Below are 16427 nucleotides of genomic sequence, written 5' to 3'. Positions count from 1 at the left end.
AGTAACTCAAGGCTTCCTCTATGCCCCGTAATTTCTTTTGCCATAGTTACTTCATCTCTTGTCTTTCTAAAGGCTTTGAATCTTTGAACCTCTCGTGTTGACTTGAGGCAAATACACTCTATTGATGTACCTTCTCTCTAAACCAGAAGTCCGGATAAGTTGTCGGTCCATAGGGAGTCTATTCGTCACCGAGAATCACATTTTCTCATCAGTCTCATCTTTCTCATTTTAAGGTAAATTCTCTCTCTCTTTTATATATATATATATATATATATATATATATATATATATATATATATGCCAAATCAGCTTGAGTCAATATAAATGATCACATCAACTGTTTTTCATAATATATGAGGTCAGCCACTTCCTCCCTCACATATGCACCAACCATCTCTACAAATATAGAACCACCTTATGCCTTTGTGGAAATTCCAATTTCAAATGTAATACTTATAGAAATTATTTTAAGAAGTATTGTATTGCTATGATTAAGAGGATTGGGGATTTTAAATGAATTAAACATTTGTATTTTCTTTTCATGCATATCCCCAAATCTTATACAAGGAAATCCAACCCTGTTTCGAAAACAAATTCAAATAAATTGCACAATTTCTTAAGTTTACCGAATAACATTTTCAATTTCCTTTGCTATCAATTCGCCACTCTAAACTCTTTGAAAAATCCATACAAAGTGCATAACTCAACTACAAATATTCTTCTATCATTTACAATGTTATCCAGGGTCAGTAGAGGTCCAACCTTTTTCAAACCTTATTTTCTTAATTGTAAAAACAAGCTCTTGACTAAAGGGGATCAATCCTTATTTAGTAGACCCTAGCCACCCAAACACAATAATACAATCCTTCATATTCAACCCTTAGAGTTCCTAAGAGATATTAGTCAATTACTATAACAAATATAAAACTTTGGGTTATTCAAATCCAGACTCCTATTATCCTATATGATTTATGAAACTCTATTCCATTGCAATAACTGGTAATAATATAATCCAACATTATTAGCTTTTCATCACAATATATTGTTGTTATTGCATATGTTATCTTGTACGAACTAAAACTATTGTTGTTATATTAGAGAAGCTAACTAGCCATTTTATAAGCCTTGAATAGAGGGTTTAGCAATGGTAATGTGAAATATACATGCTGTTTATATCAAGATGAATCCTATGAAGAATTTTAAGATTGGAGCCATATTTTGGTTTATGATAAAAGTAGAAACAACAGGGTATGCATCTATAAATTTGAGTTATATTCATGCTTTTATGAATATTAAGATTTATGTGAAAGCACAAAATTATATAATTATAATTAATTATATTAGTCGAGGGTTAGAATCATTATGGGGTAGATTACACTGTTGAGTTAGTAGTTCAAAGATGTTGATAAGTCAACATTATAAAAGTACCACCTTGCTGCAAGTTAGAGATGACATCTAAAAGGAAGAAATGGGTATCCCAACATGGAATGTAAGGATTAAGGTTATGAGTTAACCTGACTCGTGAGCTGGCTTAGACTCGATTCGATAAATGGCTTGTGAGTTGAGCTCAATAAGTCAAGCTTGAGCCAGCCTTGACTCAACTCGTTAACTCGCAAGCCGGTTCTTTTAAAAAGATATTAATGTAAAATGCACTAAAAATATAATAGCATTTTGAATTTTAAGTGAAAATTTGATGATGAAAAATCATGGGGCCATCCTCTTATCGCCTAGGTTTGTCTTCATTTTCTTATGTTAGTCTTCTCTTATCTCTTCCATATATTTTATGTTCCATATGTTAGTCTTCTCAAATCCCTCAATTTAGTCTTCTTTGATTTCTATCTTTAGTTTAAGTCTTCTTCGATTTCTATCTTTAGTTCCTTTTGGAACTTTTTGAGTTGTGAGGTTTCATTCCCTAAAATACTGTGGAGTTATGATCTTTGATATTTGAGCATACTATCATATCTAGGATATCATTTAAGCAACAAATTGACAATTATTTTTCTCAAATGATGATTGTGTAACAACTAATCTCAATTATAGAGGATCCTATCATAAAATACCTTTAAAAAATATTCTTTTGGGTTAAAATAAATGTAAGTTTAATATTGAACAAAGTTTATAAAGAGTCACTGTTATATTAAGTGTTTTAATGCGACTTCACTCAAAAGTCTTATGCCCATGAGAATGTGACATATATTAGATGATAAGATGATTTCTTAATAATAATAATAATAATAATAATAAAATAAAGAATATAGAAAGTCAATGAGTCATAAGAAAACCTCATACAAAATTTTAAATACTATGGATGAGATGTGCCCTCTTTTTCTACTTATGATGATAGAGGCTAAATAATAATAAAATGGAATCAATAAATAATTTATAAATTATTTTAAAGAGAGTTTCATTGAAATTAAAAGAGATGATCATAATTAATATTTTTTTTCATTATATTTATGTTGACAAATTTAATTTTTGATATTAAAGTCATAGCAAAAATTTTATATAAAGAGAACACTTTTTTGCTTTATTTTCAATATATTTTGTATTTAATATTATTTTTTTGAAAAATACTCTGAATATTCTGATATAATATTAAATGTAAAAAAATAATAAAATTAGGTAAAATAAATAAAATTGGTTAGTTTATTAAAAGCTATTATTTTTCACAATTTGATTATTATGGCTTATTGGACATGGTAGCGTAGCAACAAAATCACCGCTTAAGAAAGCGAGATGAGCAGCGGCGGAGGCGAGACGGGCGGCGGTGGTGGAGGTGGCGGGTCTGTGAAGACGCCAGCGGATTTCCTGAAGTCGATACGCGGACGTCCTGTCGTCGTTAAGCTGAACTCAGGGGTCGATTACCGAGGTCCATTCCTGACTCTTTTCTTATGCATCTATATGCTCCGCCTTCTTGGTGCTATATTGCTATCTTTTCTTTCTCTTCCGATTCTTGAGATTGTAAATGCTTATGTTTAAGATGGTTGTTAGATTACCTGACTCCTTTTTTGAGTTCTAGAGGCTTTGTTTTGCCTTCTTCCAATGTTAGGGTTTCTGAGGGTTAGCTCATTTATTCCTAAGCTTTGTTGGATTGGCTACTAGGGAAAATAAGGAATGAAGCCCACCATTTTCGACGGAAGATGATTGCATAGTTAGTTCACGAAAGATGATTAATGACATCTTTAAAATTCACTGCTGTTCTGAGAAACTACATCAGCTTTTCAGAATAAACCGAAATTAAAATTTCGGTTTAGATAGCTAAGCCTGTGCCTTCCATCTTGTGCTCTTCATGTTACCATTTCTGATGACTGTTATCTTCTTCCAGCGCACCACTAGCATCATGGTGGTTCTAGTCTTGTTCATGTATCTATTGTGTGCTTCAAGATACACGATTTTCTCTCAAGAAATTTTATGTGTAGATTTTTTAGGCCTTCTTTTTACCTGTAAAACATGGTTTATCAGTAAATGATTAACAAAATGCTTGATTTTCTTGCGGTTATTGATATATTGCCTTCAGCCGCACCATTTGCATCATGGTAGTCATAGTTCTGTTGGTTGAACCTCTCAGTGTTATTGCATATGCCTTCAATGAGATTTTATATTGGTTAGAATATAGTTTTAAGAAATTTTATGGAGCTTCCATATCAATCAATTAAAGGTGTGTCGAGTTCTGTCTCGTGCTATAGTTGAATTCCCTATGCTATCCTCTCCTCCTACTTGCTGCAGATTGCATGTTTTATCTCTGTTTTCTTAAATATCCTCCACTAGACAGTAAACGAACCGCTTGAATCTTGTCCTGGATTGGATTGTTGAAAACAATAATCTGGACTATTTTTCTTTGCTGGATGGAAAACACTCTAGCTGATTTTGGCTTGCTGTTCCAACTTTTATGGCATACAAAAACATCGAAGAAGTAACTGATGACAAGGCTTTTTTATTATGTGATTTGGCTTTAAATTAACAGAAAGTAACAGTTGTCTCCTGACAACTTCAATGACCTCAACAACGGCTTATCTAACAGTAACAATTATCTGATAGGCATAAAAAGAGCAGTCGTGAAAACTAGCAAGAGCAGCAATGACAGCAGGTAAGGAAGCAACACACCAACTGGCAAGCAACAACAGTAGCACTCTAGAGTTGGGGCTTATGCTTACCTACCTGCAGCTTTTAGCTATAGGAATCCTGATCAATTTTGTTTGGGAGAGGAAAAAGTGAAAGAAGAGGAAGGATTTTTCGGAGAAATTTTCAATTGCTTTCATTGAAAGAATCATTTCCTTTAAATTGCTAGTCACGACAAAGGATGAGTTCTTATATATGCTTAAACAAATTCCATACCAAGAGGAAACCAACCTATAATAATAGCCTACATAAGTTCCAATTAAATTATAATCCAAGTAGGAATTTCCCTAATATGAATTTAAATTCAAATACAAACTTATCCAAACAACTAATTCAATTTTATCCTTATTTTGATGTTATATAAAATTTGATCCATGCTCCAACTTCCAAAGACTCATCTTTCTCAATGATGTCTGATAGAAAATTTGATCCATGCTCCAACTTCCAAAGACTCATCTTTCTCGATGATGTCTGATAGAAAATCTGATCATTTGTATGGATTGCTAGTGACACTCTCTTTGAATTTTGATAGTGTGATCATCATTCAAAATTTCAAAGAATACAAACTCTTTAACTTTTCATCAATGGATTTCCAAATCTTGATGGTAGTTTCGACTAAAGGACTTCTTTGAAGTGGATGGTCGGATTGACCATCTCCTTCATGATCGGATCTCTGAATCACAGTTCCTCAAAAGTTATATTGTGATATTCATTCATATTTAGATGGCCTTTCCGCCTAACTAGGGTATGATGACTTAACTTCAATTGGGTGCATGCAACCTTGTCATGGGTGTACATCATGATGACTAGCTATAGTGACATTTTTAGTAGTAATATTCCAATGTTGATGTTCTTGGGACTTCTCCCTTCAAATATCAATTTTGGTATATTATGATTTTTGTGCAAAGAAGATAATAAGATAATATTCATGGAGTTATAAAACATGTTATAATGGGATAATATTAATTATACTATTTCTAGTTAGGGGAATATCTTTGAATATGTATTTGATGGCTATGAGGTCAAATTTACACCTATTTTGTGGATGAATTTGGACATATGCAGATCACTCAAACATTTTCATGGGAATGGTGGAGATAATTCTAGTTTTGGGTAAGTGCAATAATAATTCTTCCCAAGATTAGAAAAAAGAATATGAGAAGACGTTCTATTTATGAGATATGTTGTGGTTAGTACATCTTCTCCCAAAATTATTTAAGAATATGGGTAGTAAACATGAGTGATTTAGCTATCTTAAGATGATGCCTATTTTTCCCCGTAGCTATCCTATTTTATTGCAATGTGTCGACGCATGAGCTTTGATGAATAATTCTCTGACTTGTTAGATACTCACTAAAGATTAAGCCAAAGTATTTTTTTTATTATGAGTTTGCAATACTTTATTTATGAGACAACTTGTTTGGGCCAATGAACTTATAGCAATCATGATGGAGATAGGGATACATTTTGTTTTGCGATTGATTGAATAATTTTTGGAGTAGGTCTATTTGCTTATTGCGAAATATGTTTGGTCTTGAAGGAGAGGAGTTATGCCTTTAGGTGGCAATGCTTTATTCGGTCTTATAGGAGAGAATTGCACAATAAGGCACTTAATTAGAGGAATAACAAAAAGATTTGTCGATGAATACCAGAGATTGACGATATTAGATGGTTACAGGAGATTAATAAATCATGATGAAAAGCTAGATCAAACATTTATTTAGTCAGTAGGTATAGATATTGAAGGTTGACAACTATAAGAGATTGATAGGCACACTTGGAAAGCATGATTGACAAATTTGCATGACTGGAGATCAATGAATCAAAAGGCTAGAATCTTGTTGCTTCTAGAAGTTGTTGTTCGATGGTGATGAGAGGGAGTTGAGATAAAAAAGTGTGTTGTGATAATGAGTTGGAGGAGTGATTCACAATGTAGTAATCATTGAAGGCAATTTGCGATGATGATAGATGGATGCTATGAAGGTGATGAAAGCAAGTTGCAAGAGATGCAGACGAGTCATAATATGTCTCACATAAAGAGGTTCAACATGAAGATGGATCGCAATATCAATCTAGGCCCAATGTGGAGATGATGCACCTGTTGAGGACAAAAATGAAGCTAGAGACATCAAATGTTAGTGTGCATGCAAGTGTTAGTCAAAGATTCAGAGTTTCACACGAGGAAGTCAGTGCTATCATGCGATGAATCCTATGCTTCCATGGGTGAAGAGGGCTTGATGTGGAGAGGAATAAATACTTGTAACCAAGAGTGTTGTTGAGAAAAGAGAGAGAAAGTGCTTATGACATTTGAATTTAGGGATATTATGATTGTTAGACAAATAAATTGATATAAATCCTTCGAGTTGAATGCAAAAGGAAGCAAGGATCTTAATCCAAGCTCATATCCTATAAAAAAATGAGAGAATTGTATTCTTCCTTTCGGCATTTGAACTGCTTATGAAAAAAACAAACATGGAGGAGAGAAATTTATTCCTTCCATATTCCATCAAATTAGTGCTTGATTACATTCTTTATACTTTTCTTATTACAATAAGTAAGCCATCTATTGCACTTTATAAATAAATCAAGAAATAGCATAATATAAATAAAAGAAACAAATAATGATACTATTTAATCAGTTTGCCTAATATGGCCATCTTATTCAATTTTCTACATCATATGCAAATCATACTTTTCAAATTACTAGATTTATCGTTTTTATTGAGGGCTTCAGCAATTTGATTAAATTAAGCAACTAAATGTTTCAATTTAGCTTTGGAATTTTGATGATGGCTATTCTATTGGGTCCATTAATGACATGCATTTGATTTAGATCTTTAATGAGCACATGTAATTACGGGTTCCTAATGAGGAACATTTGGGGTGGTGATTTTTATCAATAGCAACCTCCCCTAAGATTTAATTTATAAGTATTTTAGACTAGGTGGATTTTTTAAGCCCTAGACAATGATGATTACTTTATTTATCGTGTTTATGATGTTTGACATGATGGTCACATATCCTTACTAAAGCTACCCTCAACTTGGGCCTCCATAATAAGAATTTTTATATCCCCTACCCCAAGAAATTACCCTAAAAATAACGTTGTTTCCTGACCATTATTTTTTATTTTAGGTCAGCCACTTTATCATTGCAACAATGCCCTGAACATTAATGTGAATCTCTAGTTAGGTTGTAGTCAAGGTTAGACTTTTTGTTGCCACGTTACTTGATCCTGATAAGGGCAATATATTATTGCACAATGATACATGTTGATTATCTTGCCTTAATGGCATTTCAATTGATTGTAGGGTACCATTTACACACACATATCCAGCAAACGTATGTAGAAGATTTTGATAAAATCTTCACTTAGCTAGTAGTTCTTACTAGCAAAATCTCCTCCATTTTGAAAGCATGATGTTAACACTTTTCTCAAAATATGATATTAGCACCTCATTCAAACAAGAGGTATTGCCTTGAGGAAGGCCTTTGGTGCTCAAGGCAGTGACTTAGTAGTATAGTTTGAATTAAGCTTAGATAGTATCCCCTTTCGAACCCTTTATGATTACTAATTTATTGATATAAAATACATAAATATGAACACAAGCTGGGAAGAGAGGTGGATCTAATGTTTATAATTCGAGACAATGATGGAGTTCAATTTTGGTGATGGCCGCAAAGAGTGAGCTAAGAGGCGGTGATGGATATCGAGCTTAGATGTGATGATGATAATGTTGGGTTTAGAGGCGGCTATAGTTGATGAACATGGAGATCATGGTGGATGCTAGATTGGAGGAGAGGGGATTGATATAAAACTCGAAGGTGATGATGGATATGAAGATCAAAGCTAGCAGTGTATGTTGAGATGGGGGAGGGGACTCTAGATTTCAATGCAATTTATAAAAGGACAAATATCGATGTTGTTGAGATGAAAATGCAGGTTAATATAACAGAGATGATGTTGGATGCCAACATAATAAAGACAATGACAAAGGTTGACATTTTTGAGAAGACAATAGAGTCCACCACAATAGAGAGGTCTATGAAGCTTATTTTAGCTATGTTTACTTTAGCTTCATTATTTATTATGGACAATTTCTTTCATTTTGCATATCAACATGAACATTCAAGCAACTAAAGGACTAACATCTATATAAATATGACAAGCAATAACAATGAAATTGTTGCTTGCTATCTTCTTTGGGAGAGCTATTTACGAGATGCCATCAATGACATCAAGTTTATCATTTAAGAGAGAGAATAACATGTGTCACTGCTATGTTTTCATCAACGGCAGGTGGGTGGGGGTTGGGGGTTGGGGAAGGGGGTGCAATTAGACAAGGACAAATATCAATGTCATTGATATGACAATGTAGGCCAATATAACAGAGATGATTTTGGATGCCAGCCGAATAAAGACAATGATAGAGGTTGACATTTTTGAGAAGACAATAGGGGCCACCACAATAGGGAGATCGATGAAGCTTATTGTAGCTATGTTTTTCCTTTAGCTTCATTGTTGATTATGGACAATTTGTTTCATTTTTGCACATCAACATGAACATTTAAGGAGAGTGGCGACAAGCAATTAAGGGGCTAACATTTATATAAACTTGGTGAATAATAGCAATGACGTTGTTACCTACTATTTTGGTTAGGAGGGCTATTAACATGATGGAATCAATAACAATATATTTGTCGTTTAATATAGAGAATAGTTTGTGCACCTACTATAATTTTCTATCAATGTAGCTATAGATCTTTAATGAATCCATATGCTGTAAAATGAGAGGTCAGCTTTGTCTACACCAAACAACAAGGTGGTGGCATCCTATCCTCCATTTCTCCATCCTCTTGTGGGAAGAGCGCCATATGCCTTAGCTTCATTCCATCATGCGCCTTGCTGTTGTCTAGAGAGATAAAGAGACAGAGAGAGAAGAGGGGGGGGGGGGGGGGGCTGATTTCAATGCAGTATTCATATGGATTTTCATATGGAAAAAATATTAATGTCGTTGAGATGACAATGTAGGCCATTGTAACAGAGATGATGTTGGATGGTAACACAATAAAGATAATGACAGAGGTTGATATTTTTGAAAAGACAATAGAGGCCATCACAACAGAGAGATCGATGAAGCTTATTGTAGCTATGCTTCCTTTAGTTTCATTGTTGTTTATGAACAAATTCTTTTGTTTTGCACGTTAACATGAACATTTAAGGAGATTGGCGACAAGCAATTAAGGGACTAATATCTATATAAATATTGCGAATAGTAGTGATAATCAATAATGCCACTGTATGATAATACAATTTTTTCTACTACTATAAGAGACATTTCTTATTCTTTTTTATTGTATTTCAGGAATGTTAACTCGGAAAGATAGAAAGCCACACATATCTTAATGCTACTTATTAATTTTTTTAATCTAAAATTTGAAATTCACACATTTAAAACATTTAGTAACACAATTAAGATCTCTTATATGTTGGCTTCTTGACATTAAATTGCAATTTAATTTTGGAATTTTGAGAATAAAGTCATGAGTTGAATACTTTGAAATGATGACGCACTTATAGTAATTTCTTTTGAGATTGATCTATCAACAACTTAGACCATAAAAATTTGTCATAACTTGGGTTATATTTATAAAATATGGAAGCATCTTCAGTTATGTAATATGATGCTCCCAAGCCCATTATCAATGGATTTGAATTTTCCAAATTTATATTTAAGACACCTAGACGATGACCTTTTTTGCATTAGAGTGTAAATATCATTAGAAGAGTTCTTGTGTTGAGTTTGCTGAAATATTTTTGTAGGATTTCTATTTGTTCTTCATTAAATGAACCTGACTTGCAGAGGATTGATCTCATTTGTAGGGGTGTCAATTTTGTGTCATGGATCGGGTTCGGGTCGAACCCGGAACTTACCCGACATTATTTGTGTTAACTCGAACCTGACCCGTTTTTGTATACGGGTTAGTTTTGCGAACCCGAATCCCACCCGCTTCGGGTTCGGGTCAACCCGACCCGACCCACTTTGGATTCGACAGTGGCACGCCGAGTCATGCTTCGGCGTTCGACAGCAGCAGCGGGCACTGCCGCACTGGGCAGCTGCGACTCGCGGCGGACTCAACCGCGGGTTTGCGCCAACGGCTGGGCAGATCGCAAATGTGACTGGGGACTACTGCACTGGACAGCTGGACTCGGCCAGCTGATGTGATGGTGACGCCGCGACGGCCGCGTCAGTGCGTCACGCGTGGCACTACCGCTGCGGCAACGAGTCGATGCATGCGGGCAGAATGACGCTGGCAGATCGGGCAACCAGGTTATTTCGGGTCATTTCCGGGTTTCCAGGTCAACCCAAACCCGACCCGTTTTTTGAAACAGGTCGAAAACCTTAACTCGAACCCGACCCGCTTCGGGTTCGGGTCAACCCAAACCCGAAATTTTTGGGTCGGGTTCAGGTCCGATTTTCGGGTCGGGTCCAATATTGACACCCATACTCATTTGGGCTGCAGTCTTGCCATGGTTGTCCTTGCCTCGAGGGTGGCATTATGGCTTCCAATAGACTGATTTTCATGAAACTTTTGAACTCATTTCCTTTGTGTGTCCATCTTTTTTGCAGTGCTCACACCATGATTTGCTATTTTTTGTCAATTTTCACTGATAAATTGAGGCAACTAGGGCCGAACATCCTGGGCTAATGCCTTGGGTTCTTAAAATCACATTTTCCGGTTTTCATCTCTCCAAACTTAAGAGAAGGATTTTCTGAGACTTGACAATTGGTTCTTGCTAAGAATTCTTACCTATACGTCATTAAGGGTTTTATTAAGGCCAATTAAAAATTTGTGGATCCACTGTTTTTCAATAATTATTTTGTATTGTTGATTGTTCTTAGAATATTTTTCACTCAAATTCAAGGATATAAAGTTGCTTCCAATTTATTGCCAGAATATTGAATATTTGATTAAAGTGAGTTTATCATGCCTTAGAATATAGAGTTTTGTCATCATCTCAAAGATTTTTGATTTATTGTTTTTGTTGGGGTATTTTTTAGTCATTACATACTATATCTATGTAGTGGTCTTATGGTTCATTAGATTTTCTTTGGTATTATCAGTCATGGAGTTGATTAACCATGACATCACTATATATTTTTTCAAAATTAGATTTTGAATTATATCATTCACATGTGGAATCTCTTCAGTGAGGTAATCTTCCTTTTTTTTAATGAATAAATAGTATAATGGATTGTGACCTTTTGACGTAGTTTTGCTCATTGAGTTTATGTTGGTTCGACTAAAATTCTTGGTGATGATTCCTCTTGGATTGGATGCGACCTTTGAGGCAAAACCATGCCTTCCACTGGCCATGTTGTATTTTGTCATCCCACAATTTACTATACTATATGGTGAAAAAAGTCCTTCCTTTCTTGATTTGGATGGCACCGAAGGTAGAAAAAAAGCAAAGAAGAAGCTATCGTTGGAGTAGCCAATCGATGAAGAAGAAATAATGCAAAAAAAGAATTACTAGGAAAGAAATAGGGATGTCAATAAATGATCCTATATGATATATCGCAACACGAATCTAAAAAAAAAAGAATTTGAGTTGACAGATTGGGTTCGGATATTATCAAATCTTGACTAGTTTAAATTTCTTGTTTGGTTCAGGTTGACTCAGGAACTCGAAATTGATTCAAAAGTGATCTGATTGCTATTCAAGTTTGGGTTAAATTGGTCATGCTCGGATTATATGGGTTGTGTTTGGGTTAATTTGGTCATGTCGATAAAAAAAAAAAATTACATTATCCATATAATAGATGGGTTAAACTAGTTGGGTTTGAGTTAGGTAGGTTTGGGTTCGGGTCAAATATTTTGATCCCCAAACATCCCATGATAACTTTCACATGACTCCAAATGATCGTATGTAGGTAAAATGGAATTCTTCCACTATTAGCTTCACCCCATTGTAAATTCATTCCCAATACATTCATGGTCAACTTGCTATTGCCCCCTCTATCAAAATATGGATCACCTTCATCCATACTGCTAACGGGGCACTTGAAAGGAATCAAAGATATATTATTAAGAATATTTTGTTATTTTATCTGCAAAATATGTGATGATTCAACAGAGATACTATACATGTTAGCAGTTATATTTTTTGCTGCTCCAACAAAATGCTCAATTATCTAACTTTTTTCATTAATATATCGCAGTACAATAACCATTTGTTATTTAGCAAATATGTTATGAAATTCATCAACTAAAATAGAGAAGTAATCTTCTCCAATTTTCTTAATTATGAAGTTTGTTATTACAATCGATGCAGCACTTGTAATATCTTTTTGAATGTAAGACGAAGTTAATTTTAAATTTTCAAGAGCATTTCTTAGTACCACTTTATTTATATTGTTATTATGATAAGTCATAAGCTTCACTAATATAAGAATTTTTTAAATTTTTTTTTGGATTTATAAGACTAATCATGTTCTCAAAAAGCGAGTGATTATCTTGAAGAAACCTCACACAATTGATAAAAGTATTCATATGAGTATTATATGCTATTTTAGCATGATTATATTGCTTCTAAAATATAAAACTAATATGTTGACTCGGTTTTATTAAATCCTCATAATTTCATCGTGCATTATTATTGTCATTTTTATGACCTTGAACATGAAGTTCAAATATATATGATTTTTTCTAATTTAAAATTTTATTTTTATTAGATGTCTTATCATCTTTATTTCCTCTACCTGCTTCTTTGAAAAAATAACAACATAAATGATATGCTTTACATAACCAATTAGAATCTTTATCAAACCAACTAGGATTGAAACATCTATTTTTGTTCCAAATTTACTTTTAGGAAAGTCATAAATGTTAGGCTAACATGGCCCTCTTTGTAAGTATGGTCTTCGAACTTAAGCTTGAATATTTTGGATATGATGTAAGATTTTCTATATCTTATTAAATTTTGGTTGAATCAATCTCTATTTAACTTTATTTTTGTTTTTCTCATCTAAAGGTGTTGATAAATTTAATTTTGATGACTTCTTAAAACATCTCTCCATAGATGTTTAAACTTATAAGTTGAAAAAAACGAAAAGAAATAAAAAATTTAAAATTGAAGCTAAAAACTTTTTTGTTTGATTGTAAATTTAAATTTCCCTATAAAAAGTCATATGTAAAACTAAATTCTATAAAATTGCAAGCTTCAAACATGTTAATAGCAGCACATGGGCCATCATTCAATAATGTGTGTATTAGGTTAGTTAGTGAAAATTAGAAAATAATGAAATAGAGGTTAATTAATTATTAAACACAATCAATATCTTCAAAAATTCAAAAATAAATTGCTTACATGTAAAGGCATATGAGTCATCTTTCAATGATATGGGTGTGTGTTAGTTATATTAGTCGGTAAATATTCGAAAATAATGAACATAGAGGTTAACTAATTATTAAACACAAAAAAAAAATCTCCTCAAATTCAAAAAAAATTGTTAACAAGTAAATGCATAACAAGAATCTACCCAAAATTTTCAGCAATTTTTTATTAGTCATGTAATATAATTCTTAAATATTAATATTATGCATTCAAAAATTCATAACATGCAATCTAATGATCACAAAAAATGTGATAATTATCTGCAGCTTGATATGATATAATCATGTTATATAAAGAGTTTGGGAAATTTCAAAAACCATTTCCTATATTAATCATTTGAATCTATAAATAATGATTTTTTTATAATTAAAAGATAACATCAAAATTTAATGAAACTTTTTGTACGAAATTCCTTGCATTCAATGACATATTCAATTAAAACTTTAAAGGATTTGGCATTCTCAGGTGATCATAAAAAATCATAAAAAAAGTGCTAAAATGTTCCTAAGGAATATTGTCACCACTAGATCTATTTTAAACAGATCTAATAACTCGCATTTTGTCTTCCTAGGATTTCTAAACCTTTAGGGATTTCTAAATCAAATGGTGAGATCAGTTTGAGCAGTTTACTTATCTGTGATTGGAGATTGTTAGATCGGTCCAATGGACTGGTCCAGCCGGTCCACGCGGGACCAGCCCAGGCGGAGAACAGGCGAAATCTCTCCGCCTCTTCCGTCAGCCGCACGCATGCAAGGCTTGAGAACTCTTTTTAGGAAGGTTTTTGAATGGATTCTAGGAGGGAAATTGAATGTAGGGATTGTTTAGGGATTTCCTTTTGATTTGTATGCATTAAATAGTTGATTTTCCTAGGGTTTGAACATCTTGAATTTGGCTGAAATTTGAGATCTCTTAGATTTAGGTTTTCTTTGGGCTCTAGCGGCGTCTAGAGATTTGGGAGAGATCGATCCTTCTCTCGAATTGAGGATCAATTGTATTTTTGCTGTTTTATTCATCTACTAGTGAAATACAAGGGTTTTGTTTGGTTTTTTCTCAGATTTCTTGTGTAAAACTCCAGTTTTTCTCTGTTTGTGGGCTGTTTCCTACTGTGGACAGCAATATCATCGCTGCAGTTTACTGATTTTGGCTAGGAACCCTTGTGAATCCAAGTGTTTCCTAACAGAGATAAGCTGTTTTGAAGTTTGCTGGCGACGGCGAGGCCGACAAGGTGGAGCAATTAGGGCAAGCCATTTAAGAACTCTAAGCTATTAAAAAAAATGGAGATGAGGGTGGGAGGCTGCGGGAAGCAGGGCTACCTCTATATGTATTATGGAGTGGATGGTTTACATTAGATCAGCTTGGCTATCTAGCACCAAAAAGGTGCTCAGAACTAATTTTTCATTGTACTGTCAAGGTCATAATGAAGAGTGTGATTTCTACTGTGACATCAGAAAGAGTTTGGAGAGCTATACTAAGTTGATCCTGAGGTCCAAAAGAATATCAAAGCATTCGAGGAAGTCAGTCACCAACCTTTTGCATGGAAGATGGCCTTCTTTATCATAGCCATCATTTGTGTGTCCCTTAAATGAGCCAATTAAATCACTTGGATTAGAGGGGCTCACACGTTAAGAGAGAGGAATTTGGAGTAGAAAACTTATTGTTGACCCTGGAGTGGCATGCTTGCCAAAAATAGACTTGGACTTGAACTAATTTTTTATGAACTTGTTTCTCTTCAACACATCTAAACTCGCCAATCAATAGTGGGCCTATACATACCTTTTCTCATACTTCGGTTTCGCTTGGGACGGCTTTCTTACTGCTTCTTAAAGCAGCTTTATATTAAAGCCGCTTTAAGAAGCAGTAAGAAAGCCGTCCCAAACGAAGCCTTAGCCTGAGAAAGCAGCTCCATCACTTTCCTTGGATGCCTGCCCAAGACTAAGAAGGACATTAATTATCTATTTTTGTTGATGGTGATAGGTTTAACAAGAAGACATGTTTGATTCCTTGCAACAAAAGCCATCATTGAGTATTTGCAGTAAAGCTATTCTTTCAGAAAGTGTAGAAGCACTTTGGCATACTTCCATCTGTTTACGGTCAACATTCTTATATTTTTTCCAAAACTTGTAAAAAATACAGAAAATAGTAGTTTTTTTTTCGGATATTTCATACATATGAGTGTTATACAGATATAATATGTGAATTTACTAAGTTCTAAACTTCATGAAAATACGTTATGCAGGCATTCTAGCTTGTTTGGATGGTTACATGAACATTGCCATGGAGCAAACTGAGGAGTACGTTAATGGCCAGCTAAAGAACAAATATGGTGATGCCTTCATTAGAGGCAACAATGGTGATTCCTCTAAATCTTGTTGACTTGTCTACAAGTTTCATGAGTACGAGAAATTATTACGTGCAGACTACACATTTGTGTACAAGTGTGTATTCCAAGCAGATGGAGTACACACTTGCGTACTTAGGCTTTGTTTGAGACGGTTTTCTTACTGCTTCTTAAAGCAGTTTTGTAGTTGATTGTTTGTTCGTACGCCGTATATAACACAACCTTACACTTGATTGTTTGTTCGTACGCCGTATATAACACACACCTAATAATTTCTTCTTGAGTACATCCTAATTTCATTTTATTATATTGATAGAAGCTTATCTGTGTCTGCAGTTCTCTATATCAGTACCTCTAAAAGGACAGTTGGAGAAGGAGCATGACTGTTTTTGTTGTTGTACCAAGACTTTTATTAGGTTAGAACATTTTAAAGTTTTCAAGCAAGAATGTAATTTAAATTATTGCTTTCTTATCTCTGGTTTCTTATGAGGATTATATCTAATTTTAGTTTTGATATGAAAATTTACATTCTATGAGCTCTTTTATGCAATATATTTTGTGTTTTTGATA

General features: G+C 33.9%; 1 protein-coding gene across 1 annotated transcript; it reads left to right on the top strand.

Moving 5' to 3' along the window:
• Positions 1-2680: 2680 nt before the first annotated feature.
• LOC110103467 (U6 snRNA-associated Sm-like protein LSm6) lies at positions 2681-16427 on the top strand. The gene is made up of 3 exons (XM_020832204.2): positions 2681-2869; positions 15756-15869; positions 16194-16427. The coding sequence occupies exons 1-3, from the start codon at positions 2737-2739 to the stop codon at positions 16238-16240; spliced, it is 294 nt and encodes a 97-aa protein (XP_020687863.1). The 5' UTR covers positions 2681-2736; the 3' UTR covers positions 16241-16427.

The sequence above is a fragment of the Dendrobium catenatum genome, unplaced genomic scaffold, assembly GCF_001605985.2.
Source record: "Dendrobium catenatum unplaced genomic scaffold, ASM160598v2 fragScaff_scaffold_1456, whole genome shotgun sequence".
Lineage (NCBI taxonomy): Eukaryota > Viridiplantae > Streptophyta > Magnoliopsida > Asparagales > Orchidaceae > Dendrobium > Dendrobium catenatum.
This window is presented reverse-complemented; position numbering and strand designations above follow the sequence as displayed.